The sequence below is a fragment of the Doryrhamphus excisus genome, chromosome 1, assembly GCF_030265055.1.
Source record: "Doryrhamphus excisus isolate RoL2022-K1 chromosome 1, RoL_Dexc_1.0, whole genome shotgun sequence".
In the NCBI taxonomy this organism is placed as follows: Eukaryota; Metazoa; Chordata; class Actinopteri; order Syngnathiformes; family Syngnathidae; genus Doryrhamphus; species Doryrhamphus excisus.
The window spans coordinates 17,034,229-17,051,772 of record NC_080466.1 but is presented as its reverse complement, the minus strand read 5'-3'; the positions used below and the strand labels follow the sequence as shown (position 1 = coordinate 17,051,772).

At 43.8% G+C, this 17,544-nt stretch overlaps 1 protein-coding gene across 4 annotated transcripts in view; it reads right to left on the bottom strand.

Moving 5' to 3' along the window:
• LOC131138728 (noelin-2-like) overlaps positions 1-17,544 on the bottom strand; it is a 69,301-nt gene that overhangs the window by 22,251 nt on the left and 29,506 nt on the right. For 2 of the 4 annotated variants that reach the window (XM_058087936.1, XM_058087928.1), the window contains exon 1: positions 274-806. In XM_058087936.1, coding sequence (XP_057943919.1) covers positions 274-417 — 144 coding nt within the window. In that variant the 5' untranslated portion in view covers positions 418-806. Of the gene's footprint in view, positions 1-273; positions 807-1,362; positions 3,145-3,272; positions 3,507-3,574; positions 3,644-3,714; positions 3,828-5,225; positions 5,548-5,610; positions 5,665-5,753; positions 5,790-5,868; positions 5,923-5,996; positions 6,105-6,167; positions 6,222-6,291; positions 6,346-6,419; positions 6,528-6,615; positions 6,670-6,750; positions 6,805-6,877; positions 6,932-10,040; positions 10,095-10,172; positions 10,281-10,363; positions 10,418-10,555; positions 10,610-10,676; positions 10,731-10,788; positions 10,843-10,910; positions 11,019-11,266; positions 11,321-11,991; positions 12,046-13,042; positions 13,151-13,259; positions 13,368-13,441; positions 13,496-13,578; positions 13,669-13,739; positions 13,848-13,934; positions 13,989-14,100; positions 14,155-14,228; positions 14,283-14,345; positions 14,391-14,464; positions 14,519-14,590; positions 14,636-14,710; positions 14,765-14,837; positions 14,892-14,961; positions 15,124-15,755; positions 15,801-16,389; positions 16,444-17,089; positions 17,135-17,337; positions 17,392-17,449; positions 17,495-17,544 lie in introns of those variants that run through there. The other 2 variants (XM_058087921.1, XM_058087945.1) reach the window with 2 other exon arrangements.

Below are 17,544 nucleotides of genomic sequence, written 5' to 3'. Positions count from 1 at the left end.
CAATACAGTAGTTGATAGGGGGAGTGTGGGGGGGGTAATTTTTGAAGAATGTTACTCCACTTTGCTGCAAATACTCTCCTTGGCCACCTCATTAGGTACACCTGCACAGCCTGAAATGACCTAATACAATATACTGTATGCTAACAATAGGAAGAATTGCGGTTGCTATAAAAGAATCACTTCCTGCCATTGGCACACGTGACAACTTCAATTGATATAATACTGCAAAATAATGAGCTTGTGTGTGTGTGTGCGCGCGTGCGTCCTACGTACACTGACGATGCGCTCGCGCGTGCCCTCAGGGGAGATGATGGTTCCATTGAGTCCGACCAGTGAAGGCAGCGTCTGGGACATCCAGTTGGTGACCATGGCCATGGTGCTGAGCACGGCGCCGATCTTTAACATGGGCACGCTCATCTTCACACACAAGGATCTCTGAGCTATTTCACATCTAATATGCCACTTTCCGGGAAGATCTGCTAAATCCTCACGTGAAGGTGGTCCCGCCCCCCCCGGCCCCTACCGAGCAGGATGCGCGTCCCGTGTCTGGCAGGAGGAGGATGCGAAGATGCTCTCATGTGTTCTCCCTCTCTCAGACACACCGGCCCATCCCTCGCTCTCCTCCTCCCAAACCGTCCCCGTCAACCTGAGATGTGACGTCAAAAAGACAACGTGCCCTCTTTTCCTTGTCTTATCTCTCTAATGCTAATATCCTAGCTCCGTTTGTCCCGTCCGCCTCCTTTCTCTTCCTGTCCTTCCCTCTGTCCTCGCATATCGATTAATGCACGCCAGAGAGCACGATGATGTGAATTGATCAGCTGCTGCTCTGTTATTCTGCTGTGTGTGTGTGTTTTGCAGCAAAGGGTCGTCTCTGACTGGCGAAACACTGCCCCCGTGTGGACACAAAAATAAAGTGGGACATGATGGATTACATGCACTGGAGCAGTGCAGGTATAGTTTTTATTGTCCTAAACAGTGATACCTTGGTATAAGAGCGGCCCAACTAACTAGTGGTTTGTTTTTTTATTAATTTTTTACATCTTTGTTGATTTTGACATTGAACTACCAGCTAAAGTTGGAGTTCGAGCCGTGGCGGAAGTCCAGTGTTGTGCTAGCATTAGCACATTTAGCATGGAACTAGCTAGGGGAACATTTTCAACATCTGGTTAAAACATACGTACATTATCGCGATGTGATTAATCCTATTTATGATATATTGTATAAAACTATGGCAGGAACAACATTAAATAAAAGGCACTAAATGAATACAGAGCCACCATATTCCGCTTGGTGTACTTTGTTTTTCAGAGAGGTTGTGTGCCACAATAATGCACATTAGCACTCAAAGTTATCAAATCTTACCTTTATGCATTCCCACATAGTATCAGCATTTGGGAGCAAATATGAAGTGAAAGAAAAAGGGGGAAAATACATCCAAATACACCCGTACAACCCTCTGGGCATCGGAGAACTGTAAATGGTGCGTTCAACGACCGTCAAACAAAGTAGGACAAATCGCAGCTCGCATCAAACATTCAAAAACTGTGGGATTTCTTATTAATTGTTACGGTATTTTATTTAAAAAATAATTACTGTAATATAATGATTGATTTCTATGTATTTTAATACATTGAGAAATAAAATGACATTGAGTTTGCAATTTGGATGAAATGTTTTATGACTGTTGCCATGTGTTTTAGGTATTTTCATTTGTACATTTTATGAATGAAAGGTGAATTGAGGCAAATCTTTAATAAAAATCCTTTCTGAATGTTCCTAAATTGGGTTTTTGTTACTCACAAACATTTAGAATTAAAAACCAGCATCATAAATAAACTAATCTTATTTTGAGCTAACACTATCTGTGTCAGTGTGAGAGGTCTCACTCGCTCACATTTTGTATTTGCTGAACATTTTGGGGCGAATTTATGAGCTAATATGCCAATAATAAAGAAAAATAGGAATACAAAAATATGCTTTCTGATTGTATTGTTTTAAATAATGGCCCATAGTGCCGAAAATGATCCCCCATTACGTAAAATTTGATGTAATTATCGTTGTAATTGCACATCGACTCATTTACCACAAAGACCCCGACTTATTATAGATAAAAATGTATTTCTATCTGCGATTAAATGCAATTAATTCTGAGTTAACTATATATTCATCAAATATTTCAATCAATTGACAGCCCTAATATATATATATATATATATATACACACATAGAAACAGTATATATCTATATAATTGATGTCTACCATTAAACATGTGCTGCCTTTACATTAAAGTGGGTTGCTGTTTTTTTTTTTACTGCCTACAATAATTCACTAAATTTGTGACACAGTTACATAGGCACACAAATTAAATGATATGGAGAATACCGCATAATAAATGCTATGTGTCTGTAAGTAATGTGCAACTATGATTATATCCTGTGTGGATTGAGAAATGTAGTATTATGTTAGACAGCAGCGTTATTAAAAAGTGTCTTCTTCCACCATCTTCTGACATTTATGACACAAGCACGCTTTTGATTGTATGTGACTTATTTCAGCTTGTGTAGCTTTAATTTGTCTCTTTGTTGATGTAAACATTGCCGCATTACTGCTCTTCTTCTCATGGCGTCATAACACACCTACTAAACAAAGCCCGCTCTAATAATAGCGCCATTATAAATACTAAATGTCGCTTATATTTGTGACACATTGTTTGACTGACGGAGTACCTTATAGTCGTGAAGATGTATCACAAATCTGACTAGTCCAACAACATAGCTAATAATAACTGAGGTGGGGGTATTGAGCTCATTCAAGTGTTCCGAGGCGTTTACGTGGCGACTTGAGTGACGGGCATGCAGTGTGTGAACAACAGAAACAAATCAATATGCTTAAATATGAGGCAAGTAGTTTGTTTTTCCCTGCACATTAAAAAAAAAAAAAAAAAAAGAGTCCATTTTGCTCTTTCGTATGACACCGCTCCTCCTTCCAGTGGCCGATTAACCGCCATAACAGACCGGCCCCACCTGGAAGCCAAATTTTTGGCCTCCGTTCCCGAAATCGGCCACCGCCACATCCGTGATGGGGAGCGTGTGGGACACGGGGGCGTCAATCTCCAGCACCGTCCTCTCCTGTCCCGAGCGAGTCTGCGGCAGAGATGCAGAGATTGAACCTGAAACCTAATACTGTCATAGCACCAACTAACAACCGTGTTCCATTTAGTTCAAACTCTCCGGTTAAGCAAATTGTCAAAAAAATTGATTGAGCCGCTCACCTGACAGCCGTCGTACAGCGCTCTGATGTAATGCGCGCTCTCATGCGTTAGCTCCTCGCCGCCGTTACCTCGGAAGCGCAGCGCCAGCTCGTATCCGCTAGTGGCGCCGTGAAGCCAGGCGGCCGAGTTGAGGCAGTGATAGGTGAAGGTCTGCTTGGCCGTGACGCTGACCAGCTTCAGGAAATTCAGCTGGACGACGTGGATGGGAACGCCGTCTGATCCGGAGTAGGAAAACTGGAGGACCAACGCGTCATATTCCAAGGGGGCAACACAAACAACAAAAAAGAACGAAAACGGCCTACCTCCTTTCCTTTCCTAAATGTACTGTACCAGGTGCCAGGCTGCTCCCCTTTCCAGGCAGCCAGCTTCACCTAATGGTCAACAGACGCAGCCAATCAGCATCATTCAATTGTAACGTGGTCCTGTTAGCATGTGCACTGACCGACTGGAACTTCTTATCAGGGTACAAACACGTCTCGCCCTGAGCTGTGAAGTTGCAAAACACCTTGAAGGAGTCGCGATGGCAGCCCTGGTTGGGGTCGATCCAATACTCACCTAAGGGGCAGACAGTCAGAGCAGGACGCTAAACCATGAAGACTCGTTTGGTTCACCAAAACCCAATGAGTGTGCTGGCTGTTATGTAGGAACAGGGAATGAAGCCGTCCCACCAACCTTGGGTCCCCTTCTGCATGCATGAATGCTAAGCACGCCCGTTTCTCCCACCCTGGTTCGTGTCCGGAATAACGGTTGCTGGCATGACAATATTCCCACCCTCACCTATGGTCGTGAGCTTTGGGTCATAACCGAAAGAACGACATTGCGGACACTCAGTCATCCAGGACTGGTCCTTCAAATGGAGAGGAGCCAGTAAAAGTGGTGTCCTGGTGAGGTGTTCCGGGCATGCCCAGTCGGGGGAAGGCCCCAGGGCAGAAGACCCAGGACACTGGGTCGCTGGAGGGATTATGTGGTCAGAGACTGGGAAGTCTGGGCTTTCCCGACTGAGACTGCTGTCCCTGTCACCCGGATAAGCCGAAATAAATAACTAAATACATAAATAAATAAGGGCTGCACGGCGGTCAAGTGGTTAGCATGCAGACCTCACAGCTAGGAGACCGGGGTTCAATTCCATCCTCAGCCATCCATGTTTTTCCATGTTCTGTGTGGGTTTTTATCCGGGTACTCCGGTTTCCTCCCACATTCCAAAAACATGCTAGGTTAATTGGCGACTCCAAATTGTCCATAGGTATGGATGTGAATGTGAATGGTTGTTTGTCTATATGTGCCCTGTGATTGGCTGGCCACAGTCCAGGGTGTACCTCGCCTCTCGACAGCTGGGATCGGCTCCAGCAGCGACCCTTGTGAGGAAAAGCGGTAGAAAATGAATGAATGAATATAACTATAGGGGTGTTATTTCATGTCTAGAGGGCTCTAATCATGTTTGAAGGTGGTAAACTGCGACAGCTGGGATAGGCTCCAGCACCCCCGCGACCCTTGTGAGGATAAACGGTAGAAAATGAATGAATTAATATAAATATAGGGGTGTTATTTCATGTCCAGAGGGCTCTAATCATTTTTGAAGGTGGTAAACTGCGACAGCTGGGATAGGCTCCAGCACCCCCCGCGACCCTTGTGAGGATAAACGGTAGAAAATGTATGAATTAATATAAATATAGGGGTGTTATTTCATGTCTAGAGGGCTCTAATCATGTTTGAAGGTGGTAAACAGCGACAGCTGGGACCCCTGCAACCCTTGTGAGGAAAAGCGGTAGAAAATGAATGAATAAATAAATAAATAGATGGATAGAGGATTGATGGATGGATGGATCCATCCGTCCATCACCCTGAACTGGTTCCAGAGTCGTGATGTACTTCTGTGCTGTACTGGTACTGACTGTACTTCTTGGTCTAAAAAAGGCTAATGCAATGAACAGATGAGCAGGTAGAGTGATATACCATTGGTAAGTTCTGGATTGAGGAGCCAGAGCTCCTTGCAGGAGCGTGCAGGGCTGTGGTAGGTCCCCTGCGGTGTGCGCAGACCCTCCACCTCCACTTTCATGGAGGACAGCGAGGCAAAGAGCTCATCCACCCCCTTTCCCTCCTTCTCATCCTCCTCATCATTCATGGCTGGCTCCGCCTGATCCCCCTGAATCCACTCCTCCTGCCCACCATCCACCAGCTCATCCTCCTCTCCCTCCAGCGTGGCGCCGTCCAAGACATGGGTTCTCCTGCGCCGTCCCCGCTCCAACATCGGGGCCATGCCGACCGCGGGCAAGCCCTGATGAAAGAGATCATGTAAAGGTGCGAAAAAGTCCAGTGTGGATGGTGAAACAGAACTCACCGGAGGTCCTGGAGGTCCTGCAGGTCCACTGTCCCCTATGGAACCTGTTGGACCCTACGTTCACACACACAGAATGAGTCATCATTCATCAATCATCATCAATCAGGTCAGTCCTGGGGTCTTTTTGTCCAACAAAGACTTACTGGATTTCCTTTGGAACCCTTTATGCCAATAGGACCCTACAGGACAAAGATAAAGGCTGAATGGTGTCGCAGAGTTCTGCACAGAAGCAACATCTGGATTGTTCACTGTACTCACAGATAGACCTGTTGGACCAGGGGGACCGGGAGGACCTGGGGGCCCCACAGGACCCTACCATGAAAGACAAAAAACCAGCAAAGTCAATCACTAACAAGGAAGTCGTTGTGGTGGTGTTTTTTCTGCACCTCCTCCCCCTTTGAACCCAGCACTCCTTGGTTCCCCGGCAGTCCTCGGTCGCCCTTCTCCCCAATGTCCCCAGGTGGTCCGATCAAACCTATGAGGCCACCATGACCCTGTAGGAGTCACATAAGTCGTGTTGAGTTCACATTGACTGTTTCTGTTCACGGTGAACCCACCTTGTCCCCCTTTTTGCCGTGGTCACCCTTTAGTCCTGCTAGTCCCGGTGGACCCTGAGTGTGACAATCCATTGATTCTCTTCAGTTCTTGGACAAAGGACCCTATCTATCCAAGCAATCTTACCATTGGACCTGGTGGTCCCGTCTGACCAGGTGGTCCATGTAAGCCCTGCTCACCCTGAAAAAGTAGAAAGACACATAAATGACTTCTCCACCAGCACAACTATGGTTCCTCTTCCTCAGCTGACTTACAGCAGGACCCGGAATCCCTCTAAGACCCTGAGGACCAGGCTTTCCAGAGTGCCCCTGACGACCGACTGGCCCTGTTTTCCCGATGGGACCCTCCAATCCAGCGGCACCCTGACATCAACACAAAACAGGAAGACTTTAAGAGGATGCGAACTTTGGGGATCAAAGTTGGGGGATCGGAGTGGTTTGTTTTGCTCACCTTGACTCCTTTCAGGCCGTCCTTTCCTTCCTTCCCTGCTTTGCCCAGATGCCCCTGGGGAAGAAACAGAACAGTGATATAAACGAATACGACAAAGAACACCCTAGCATAAGCAAGTCATAAGTTAAAACGTACCCTTCGCCCTGGAGGTCCAGGTGGTCCGGGTTCTCCCGTAGCGCCTGGCGGTCCCTGTGAAGTGACAACCAGGCGGGTCTTTAACAGTGTTCTAGGTGTGACAGGATGTTGCGTGTGATTCACTCACAGATTTGCCCGGATCTCCCATGTCTCCTTTAGACCCGGGAAGACCGTCCACACCCTGAAAGACAAAAGATGCATGGACATCTCATAACACGACCGTGTCCGAACTGCAGAGACCGTATCTTGCCTAAAGCACGCGCCCATATAAGGAAGCCCGCCCTTCTGTGACATCACAAATGTATAGTTTTACAATGCCCTCTGAAACCGAGCGTTTCGAGCCATCCCAAACTTCTTTCAGCGCTCACTTTCAAATGCGCAAACCTCAGTATCTGAACCTTTGGCATGGTTTAACACCAGAACACAACTTTCTAACTACATTTGTAGGTCAGAAAAGTGGAAGAAGCATCATAGGTCCCTTTTATGGGAAGAAAATTTACAAAAGGAAAATAAAAATTTTTTTTTTTTTATTATTTTTTTTTCTTAATCATTTTATTAAAAATCAAATCAAATTAAATCAAATCAAAATAAATTACATTTAATTTAAAATTAAATTATTTTCCGTATATTATAACTTTTCCCCAACCTAATTTAATTTCATTTGTTTTTTTTTAAATCCTTTTTTTCTCTTAATATTTTGAGTCAATTATTTTGAAATGATTAAATTAAATTTAATTTAAATTATTTTAAATTTTATTAAAATTAAATGAAAATTTAATTTAAATTTCATTCAACAAAATTATTAAATTAAATTATTAAATTAATTAAATTCATTTAAATTAAAATTTAATTGAATTTAATAATTTCAAAATAATTGACTCAAAATATTAAGAGAAAAAAGGGTTTAAAAAAATAATAAAACAAATGAAATTAAATTAGGTTGGGGAAAAGTTATAATATACGTATATACAATATATACAATTACACTGGGGAACAATATTTTTTCAACTTTCTGTTGCATTGGATTTTTTAACTGATTCTGAATGATTTTTAGGTGCTGATTTCAAATCTGAAATTAGTTTTTCTCCATAAGCTCTAGTTTTCATGCAATTTGAGATAGATGAAATAGTCTAAATATATGAACTTACGTAACCCAAATCTATGCGTTTTGAGATTATATACATAGATTCCATTCCTGTTCCAGTTTTCAAAGGTTTGCCTTCATTAAACGATAAAGACATTGGACATGATACGAACGAGGAAGACAGTTGTGACAATGAATTGCCAGAAACTGAGTGGGAACAATCCGAGGAATGTTCTTCAGAGACTGAATCTCCCCCAGTCCCCAAGCCTCTTCACCAAACTGAACTGAATGACTTCGTTCGGGATTTAGGTCTTTCAAAGAAAGCAGCTGAGCTTTTGGCATCAAGATTACAAGGCAAAAATCTTGTTGATCACACAGTTAAAGTGTCATATTACAGAAAGCGCGACCAGCTTTTTGTGACCTTCTTTTCTGAAGACAGACAGTTTGTTTACTGCCATGATATCCCAGGTCTTCTCAAAGAACTGGGTGTTCCTCACTGTGATCCAACTGAATGGCGGCTCTTTATAGACAGTTCTAAACGCAGTCTCAAGTGTGTTCTTTTGCATAATGGCAATGTTTACAGGGCAGTGCCTGTAGGTCATTCAGTTCATCTGCGGGAAGACTATGATGACATCAGAATGGTCATGGAATTCTTAAAATATCGTGAGCACAACTGGATCATTTGTGTAGACTTGAAAATGGTAAACTTCCTTCTTGGTCAACAGAAAGGTTTCACCAAGTTTCCATGTTTCCTCTGCATGTGGGACAGTCGAGCACGAGACAGACACTGGGTCCAGAAGGACTGGCCTGTTCGTGAAACCCTTGAAGCAGGCATGCCAAATATCACACATGACCCAATTGTTGACAGAGATAGGATCATCTTTCCTCCTCTGCACATCAAACTAGGTTTGATGAAACAATTTGTCAAGGCACTGGATACCGAAGGTGAATGTTTCCAACACATATTCAAAGCTATAACAGGGTTGTCGTTCGAGAAGATCAAAGCGGGTGTGTTTGATGGCCCACAGATTCGAACCGTCATTCGTGATGATCAGTTTGTTGCCAAGATGACCGCCTTGGAGAGGGCAGCATGGTTATCCTTTGTGGCAGTCGCTTAGAACTTCCTTGGAAACAACAAGGCAGAGAACTACAATGAACTTATGAACAGAATGCTCCTCGCTTTTCGTGCTCTCAGGTGCAACATGAGCATCAAGCTCCATTTCTTGAACAGCCACCTTGACCAGTTCCCTGAAAACCTGGGGGCTGTGAGTGACGAACAAGGAGAGCGGTTCCACCAAGACCTAAAGATCATGGAAGAACGCTACCAAGGTCGCTGGGACAAAAGTATGATGGCCGACTACTGCTGGAGTATTAAACGAGATTGCCCAGATGAAGTGTACAAACGCAAAAGTTACAAACGCAAATTCCTGCCTGACTAAAATACTGTACTGACAGAAAGTGATAAGCGTTATTAGCTGTGATTGACTCTTATCTGAAGAACGTTGTAAATTATGCTTATCTCACGTTGCGATAAAGACTGTTTTCTGAGAAACGCTTCCAGAAAAACATATGGCACTTCTAACAATGGTGTACTTTAATCTAAAATCACATTTTAATGTTCTGTTTCTTTTGCCTTGTTAAATATACTGATTTGTGGCTGACATTGCAATATCCTATAATAATGCTCGATTTTTTTCTATTTTTAATAAAAATTAAAGATTGCATAAAATCTGTAGCTTGCAGAAAAAAACTAACTTCAGATTTGAACTCAGCACACTTAAATTGACTAAAAACAAGTCTTACTTTAAATGCAACATTTTGAGTGTTCCCCAGTGTTATTATTTAAGAAAAAAGGTGAAATGTTTTGAAAATTACAAAAAAGTGCAAAGAGTGAAGTTTATATTAATAAATAAATAATATAATTATTAACAATACAAACCTGAGATGCACTTGTTTCTTGAAGTATACACAGTAGAACTTCTTAGCATATCTTACAAAATAGCAAAGTGGCAAAGCCTTGAGTTTTCCACCGTGTCCCTCACCCCTGACACCCCCGTCATAGCTCATCAACAATAAGTTTAGAGATGGGGCCGATATGATCCAGTATCGGTATCAGGTAATGGGAAATGTCCAATATAATGTGATCAGCTATTCTGAGGATGGCAGTCATTGGTTAGGAGCAAGTAAAAAGACACGGTAGACTCACATTGGGTCCAGTTTCTCCTTGTTGTCCAATGTCCCCGGTGACGCCAATGGGGCCCTGCGGCAAAGACCCAGTTGCTGTAAGATGGCAACGTGACTACATTACTAAAACATGATGCTTTCTGGCAGAGTTTACAGCGTTGCCCTTGGCGCCGTCCTCCCCTGGGGTGCCCCGGGCACCTGGCGGACCAGCTGCTCCTGGAAGACCGGTGTCTCCCTTCTCCCCTTGGTCACCCATCTCTCCCTGAAGCAGCAACGAAGAAAAAGATGGCATCAAAGAAGTCGGGAGGCGTTTTTTTTTTTTTTACTGATTGGGTGCAAACTCACCATTTTTCCCGAAAGACCGACTGGACCAGGATCACCTGCCTCACCGTCCTCCCCCTAGGAGAAGAAATAAAAACTCTTCATGAATGAATGAGCGCCTCCATCTAGAGTTCTTCCTATGCTTCCAACTTTGGAGAAGACCCCGAAGCAAGGCGTGCTTGGAGGACTTCGGTGTGGAAGATGCCACCATGTTACCTTTTCTCCAACAACACCCGGCTGGCCCACCATGCCCGGTCGACCCGTCGGACCCTGTGCGACACAAAAGGCTTCAGAATGCGGAGCAGCGGCTCGAATAAAGATGTACTACAGGACGTACCTGCCCCCCAATTGGCCCTTGAGCACCGTTGGGCCCTTGCTGCCCAGGTGGACCCTGAAACCAGACACCATCAGCTGATGTGCAAAATGATAGAAGATGGATGCCAGCTCACCATCAGTCCAACATGTCCACTCTCGCCCTTTTCCCCTGGGAGGCCGGGCATGCCCTTGGGGTGGACGACACATCAAGGATTAGACGGTCACATCTTACCTGACACCTTTCTTCACATCTCACCTGTAAACCTATCGGCCCTGCCAAACCCTTGAAACCGCGGAGTCCTTCGTCTCCTTTGGGGCCATACATGCCCTGCTGGCCCCGGGGTCCTACCACTCCATCCACACCCTAAAATACGCACATACACACCACACATTATGCTTCTTTTATCCTCATTGAAAGGACATTTGGCTTCACAAAACACTTGGCTCTTATTCTGTGGAGCCAAAATGAACTGTGACCTCATTTTGTACTTTATTGCCATTTTTTTCATTGGAACATCTCAACAAAAAATTTGATCTTCACTGAAGACAATGCATGATATGCTGCTTGATGGCTGTACATGTGAAGAAGAGGAGAAAAACAATCTGACTCACAGGAAGTCCCGGCTGTCCGATGGGCCCCTGAGTGCCAGTGGGGCCTGGAGGGCCCTGTGGGGGAAAAAAAAAACACTCCTGACCTTTTCAACATCCTATCTTATCTTAAAGGGGAACTGAACTTTTTTGGAATTGTGCCCATCATTACCCCCCAAAAGATAAAAAAAATAAAAAAAAATAAAAATAAAACATAAAAAAATAATAATAATATATATTATATATATGTGAAACTAATATTTCCTTCCCTTTTCTGTGCATTCTAGAGTGAGAAACCATGAGCTAGCTAACAACGGACGTCATGGGAAATACCTAGCCCTAAAAGCCCTAAAAAAAAAAAAACTAAAAAAAAATAAACGGTGTTCCATTTCCATAGGTGACTTGTATATTAACCAAGCTACAGCCATATTGTTATTGTAGCAGCTAACATGGAAAACAACGATGGGCAAAATTCCCCCAAAAAGTGCAGTCCCCCTGCCCCCCCCCCCAACATCCCATCTCAAAATCTCATTTTATTATATATAATCTCATCTCAAGATTTCATCCTACCATCTCATCTCATCATCCAATCTCAACATCTCATCATGCCATGTCATTTCATATCTACATCTCACATCATATCATCACATCTCACTATACCATCATCTTATCTCATTTCATCATGTCATCATCTTATCTCAACACATCATTTCATCATGTCATCATCTCATCTCATAATATACACTCACAGATTCCCCTTTGTCTCCTTTACTGCCTTTCTGACCAGATCCTCCTTGCTCTCCCTGTGGACACACACACACAATTACACACACTTTTTTAATGGAAATAATACAATGTATACACCCATGCACGCACACACGCACACACACACACACACACACACACACATAGACACACAGTCCTTTCATGTGTGTTTTCCGAGAACAGGGGTTCCCAAACTTTACCAACTCAGGGCCCACTTGAAAATCTAAAAAATATCAGGACCCACCTTTGTCCTATAAACAGTACATAGACGAAATGCTGTGTTCTCAGAGCACTTAAATAATAATCATAATAATAATAGGGGGTGCCATCCTTGGGTCCCTTCGACCCGGCTAGCTGGGGGTTCCTCCCTTTAATGTGGGGGTCCGCCTGTCTGTCGGAGTCGGGGGGCCCGGGTGCTGGTTCCCTGATGGCACGGCCTGCGGCTCCTCCCAGTGTGGACGGCCCCAAAGGTGGCGTTTCCTTGATCCTCAGTGCCATGCCATGTCTCCCTACTGTGTGTGATTGTGTGATTGTGCGATTGTGTGTGGGTGTGTGTGTGTGTGTGTGTCTAGTATGGAGGGTGGGAAGGAGGGGCTTTCTTTTGTTTCTTTGTCTTTTTCCTTTTAATTGTGGTAATTGTTTTAATTCTGTAAAGCACTTTGTGTTGCATGTCTTTGCAGGAAAAGTGCTATACAAATAAAGTTTTCAAATTTGATTTGATTTGATTTGAATAATAATAATAATAATAATAATAATAATAATAATAATAATAATAATAATTATTATTATTATTATTATTATTATTAGGCTCCAGCACCCCCTGCGACCCTCGTGAGGAAAAAGCGGTAGAAAATGAATGAATGAATTATTATTATTATTATTATTATTATTATTATTATTATGGAATTGTGCCCATCACTCCCAATTAATTTATTTATAATTAATTAATTATAATTAATTAATATAAGGAACAATAACTTTATTATTATTATAATTATTGTTATTGTTATAATAAGAAGAAAACAGACAAATGACCTTATCGCCGTCGTCTCCTGCTGGTCCTGGAGGGCCTGTACCTCCAAGCATGCCTGCTGGTCCCTGTTCTCCATCCTGGCCTGAAGGTCCAATCGGACCCTTGTCCCCCTGGAACCCACACAAAGACACACACGCACATGTCACAGCAATTCATGCAAGTGCATTAGCATTGGTAGCAACAAGGTTGTATTCCGACAAACAGGTTTGTTTCCATTACCGGCTCGCCCTTCTCTCCCGTAGGTCCTGGTCCTCCAACGGCCCCGGAGCGTCCCGGCTGTCCAATGGCTCCAGCTGGTCCAGGAGCACCTCTCTCACCGGTTGGTCCCTACAAACACAAAGTCCTGGTAATCTATTGTGTTTGTTGGTCTGTATTCATTTGGAGGGAATTGTGGAACTTACAATGGCACCTGGGGCTCCAGAAGGTCCTGAACCTCCTTTCAGACCAGGAGGCCCCTGTGACACATGAAACAACTGTGATGTAGGACACAACTCCAATTGTTTAGTCGTTTGTTTGCTGTGTGTATTAATGAGGTTACCATGACTCCAGGAGCTCCTCTGCTCCCCCTGAAGCCTTTCAGGCCTGGGGGACCGTTCTTACCCGATGTTCCAGGTGAACCCGGATCACCCTGAGGACCGATGAGACCTTATAAGACTACTAAGCGATGATCGTTCTGTGTGAGTAGATTTTAGAACCCACCTTTCCACCTTCCTTGCCCGCTGATCCAGGCAAGCCGTGCTCTCCGGGTACACCTGGCGCCCCTGGGTGGCCTCGGTCCCCTGTGGGGCCGGGTTCACCTGATTTACCCTGGAACACACAAATAAGCATTGACGTAAAAGCAAGCAAAAGTCACCACAAAGACGTTGTGGTGCAGATCTGAGTTTTTGCATTCACCTGAGGGCCCACCACCCCCGAGGGTCCTGGGGGTCCAGTCTTCCCTTGGAACCCCTTTATTCAAAAACAAGATGGTGAGTATCGTGCCGTGGCCGCAGTCATCATTTCCTCGCTATCACTTCCGCTAAACGGCTTTGGTCATCTGGTATCATCTGTCCCCACTTACCGCCTCTCCTCTTTGACCCGGGTGTCCCGGAAGACCGTTTTTCCCGCCTGGGCCCTGCACAGGTCAGGTTAAAGAACGGTCCAAGCGATCACGTTTCTATGAACAAGTCACACAAGATGGGAACTCACAGTCGCTCCTTTGGGTCCAGGCTCTCCACTCCTGCCTAACGGCCCTTGTGGTCCCTTCACAACATATTCCGATCAATCAATACGCCAACCAGGTAATCAATTCCCCCAAATTCTTACCCTCTCGCCTGGTGATCCTGGGGGTCCATCGTTTCCAGAAGTACCCTGACAAATTGTGGACAAACAGAGTAAGTAAGTGAAGTTATAGTTTCAAAAGCTCGCAAGGTGGGTCAGCTGACCTTTTCACCAGATTTCCCCGTAGGTCCCCGGGCCCCCCTGCCCCCACGTGCACCCTGAAAGGACAGTTTGAATGCGCGTTTACTGTATAATCTCAACAGGAGTGATTAAATGGGCAAAGCACTCACGTTTGGACCCCTCAGGCCCGCACTTCCTGCTTGTCCCAAAGGACCCTGGGTAAGGACACATAAAATGGAATAGCAGGAATATTCGTCTAGACTCAAATCAAGTTAGTGTTTTGGACTCACTTTTTTGCCTTTCTCTCCAGGTGCTCCCACTGGACCAGGGAAGCCAGCAGAACCCTGAAACAGGACCTCTCATTAGATCCCATTAACAACAAATCCTAAATATTTTATAGCAATTAAATGTTTTTACTTTTGGTCCCAGTCGTCCAGGATATCCCGGTAGTCCAGGCACTCCCAGTTTTCCCTGAAAAACAGCAATAGTTAGCAATAGCAAGAGTTTTTTCCTGTCACTTTCTTAGCCTTTCACTCTGTACCTTCTCCCCAGGAGTGCCCACGGGGCCGGCCTCTCCTTGAGGCCCCATCTGTCCTTTGGGTCCCTCGGGTCCATCTTCCCCACGCCCTCCTGTGACACCGTTGTCTCCCATGTCCCCTTTGCCTCCCATCTCACCCTTGGCGCCGGGGAACCCGTCCTCCCCCTGCAGGCGAACGTAATGTTAGCAGCCATGCCGTCCAGTCCAATAAATTGAAAATATTATATATATATTATAAAAAACGTTGGAATTTAACGAGAACAAGTCAGAAATTTATGAGAATAATGTCCCTTTAGTAGCATAAGGTTGAAGTATTCAAGAAAAAAGATTATTTCCAAAAAAGTTGTACTATTATGACAATCAAAAAAATTCTATTGACATGAGAATAAAGTCAACATCTTATGGGAATAAAGTCATAATATCACAATAAGAATATTTACAAGAAAACAAAATGCTTTTATTTTAAAAACAGCAGAAATTGAAAAAAAAGTGCTTTAATTTTAAGAGAATAAAGTCAAATCTTAGCAGAAAAAAAATCATATTCTAACACGAAAAAGTTGAGTTTATTTTATGAAAATAAACTTGGAATAAATAATGTCACTTTAGTAGCATCAAGTAAAAATAAAATAAAAAAAGACAAAAAGTAGTAATATGAGATTAAAATGAAGACAAAAATTAGTAATATGAGATTAAAATGAAGCTCCTGGAATGCTAGCAGCGATGGCAACCAACCCAGACGGCGGCTTGGATGTGCACGTGTTTGTGCATGGAGAGTGCTAGCCTTGAGGATAGCTCACCTTCTCACCTTTGCTGCCCTTTAGTCCCCGGACTCCATCTGCTCCCTGTCACACAGAAAGCCACACAGAAGACGTGACAAGCTTAGCCACTGTTCCTGAGGCAGCTAACCCCATCCCAACAAACCTTTGAAAAGTAGACATGCATGCTTGAAGACGACTAACATGTATCCCACTGGCACAGTGACCCTATCTTCACTAGCAAAACCTTTTTTTTGCTTACTTTATTGACATCAATTGCATATTATCTTTTGGGGGTATTTTGCCCATCACTCACAATCCACAATCCTCTTTTCTGTGCATTCTAAAGATATAAAAACAGCTAAAAAAATAATAAAAAAAAAGATTGATACACTTAATGGGACGCAGCCTTTTTGGTGTTTTTTTCAGAAGGCTTTTTAGACAGAATTGGAGTGTCCTGCTGTGTGCATTAATTTGCTGCCTCTTTTTATATCTTTAGAACATCATGTCTCACATAAGGATTGCCGATGATCAATTCCAATTCAGAGCATTAAAAAAGGGGCCTGCTGCTGATGGGAGAAACGTGACACATTAAGACATATTTTGGGGTCAATAAAAACCTAGCAAGGTCATTGGTGTTATTTTCTAAACAAAAAAAAAACAGGGCATTCCCAACCTTAACTCCCCGTTGTCCGGGGTATCCAACGGGCCCCTGCACCCCCATGGGACCCTACAAGCAAACACACACATTTAGGACATCACTCAAATGTTATGCTTGACTCACAAAAAAGCATCTTTTCTCCCTCTTCTAGACAGGAACTGATATTTTCCTGAAACTTTCCTGTGTTCTCCTGCTGATTACTAAAAAACGCAAAAAGGTAGAAACTAACTTTTTTTCTCTGGTGAAAGACAGGAGTCTAATCTTTCAATCGATAGGTTCCATGTTTATTAATACATAATATTCTGTGAGATAACAGCTACTGAAGGGGTTGTCTTTTGAAAAATGGCTGGGCTGGAATGAGTTAAAAATAGCTCTGATAACCCATAATGAGGCGAGATGACCTGTAGTCTATGGATGAGCAAATCAAGCGCTCCTTTTTTCTCCTTTTTGTCGTAACTTTTCCCTGTACAAAAGTACAAAATGTTTGCCAGAGACCTCCGCGGCGTCACATCGGGTGCTTGAAGCGTGTGCCCAAATACAGTGCACCTTGCTGGGCCACAGGAGGTGGCTCCTCCCCCTCTATACTCTGGTTCTCCTGCTAGTAGTCATGTGTTATTAGTTATGTTATAATATTTCATTACGACAAATCAAGAGGTACAGTTAGCTGGTTAATGGACTCTTAAACAAAGACGGGGTAAAATGAGGCTCATCTTACCGGCAGTCCTTTCTCCCCTGGAGTACCTTCCCTTCCTGGATGGCCCTGTTGACATAAGGACACGCTCATATTGTTGGGAGCAGAACGGTTCCTGCCATCAATGCAGTCTCATTTCACCAATATGGGACCACTTTTTGGCACCCTACTAAAGAGGTGATACTTTTATATACCATGTGACCTTCCGCTTCATCATGTGGGGACTTGAGGTGGACTGCTAGGTTGGAAACATGAGAAAAATGTGTACTTACTGGAGGCCCGTCATTTCCAGCTAAGCCCTGCATCCCTTTCTTTCCTTGTGGTCCCTATGGGAACAAAAACTGGTTAATTCCTGACTCCCAATCCTCGCTTCTTCTCTCGTACCTTGTCTCCAGGCATCCCGACTAACCCCTGAGGACCAGGAAAGCCCTGAGGGAGATTTTGGAGCTTTTTTAGTCTTTTTTTCGTCTGACTTGAGG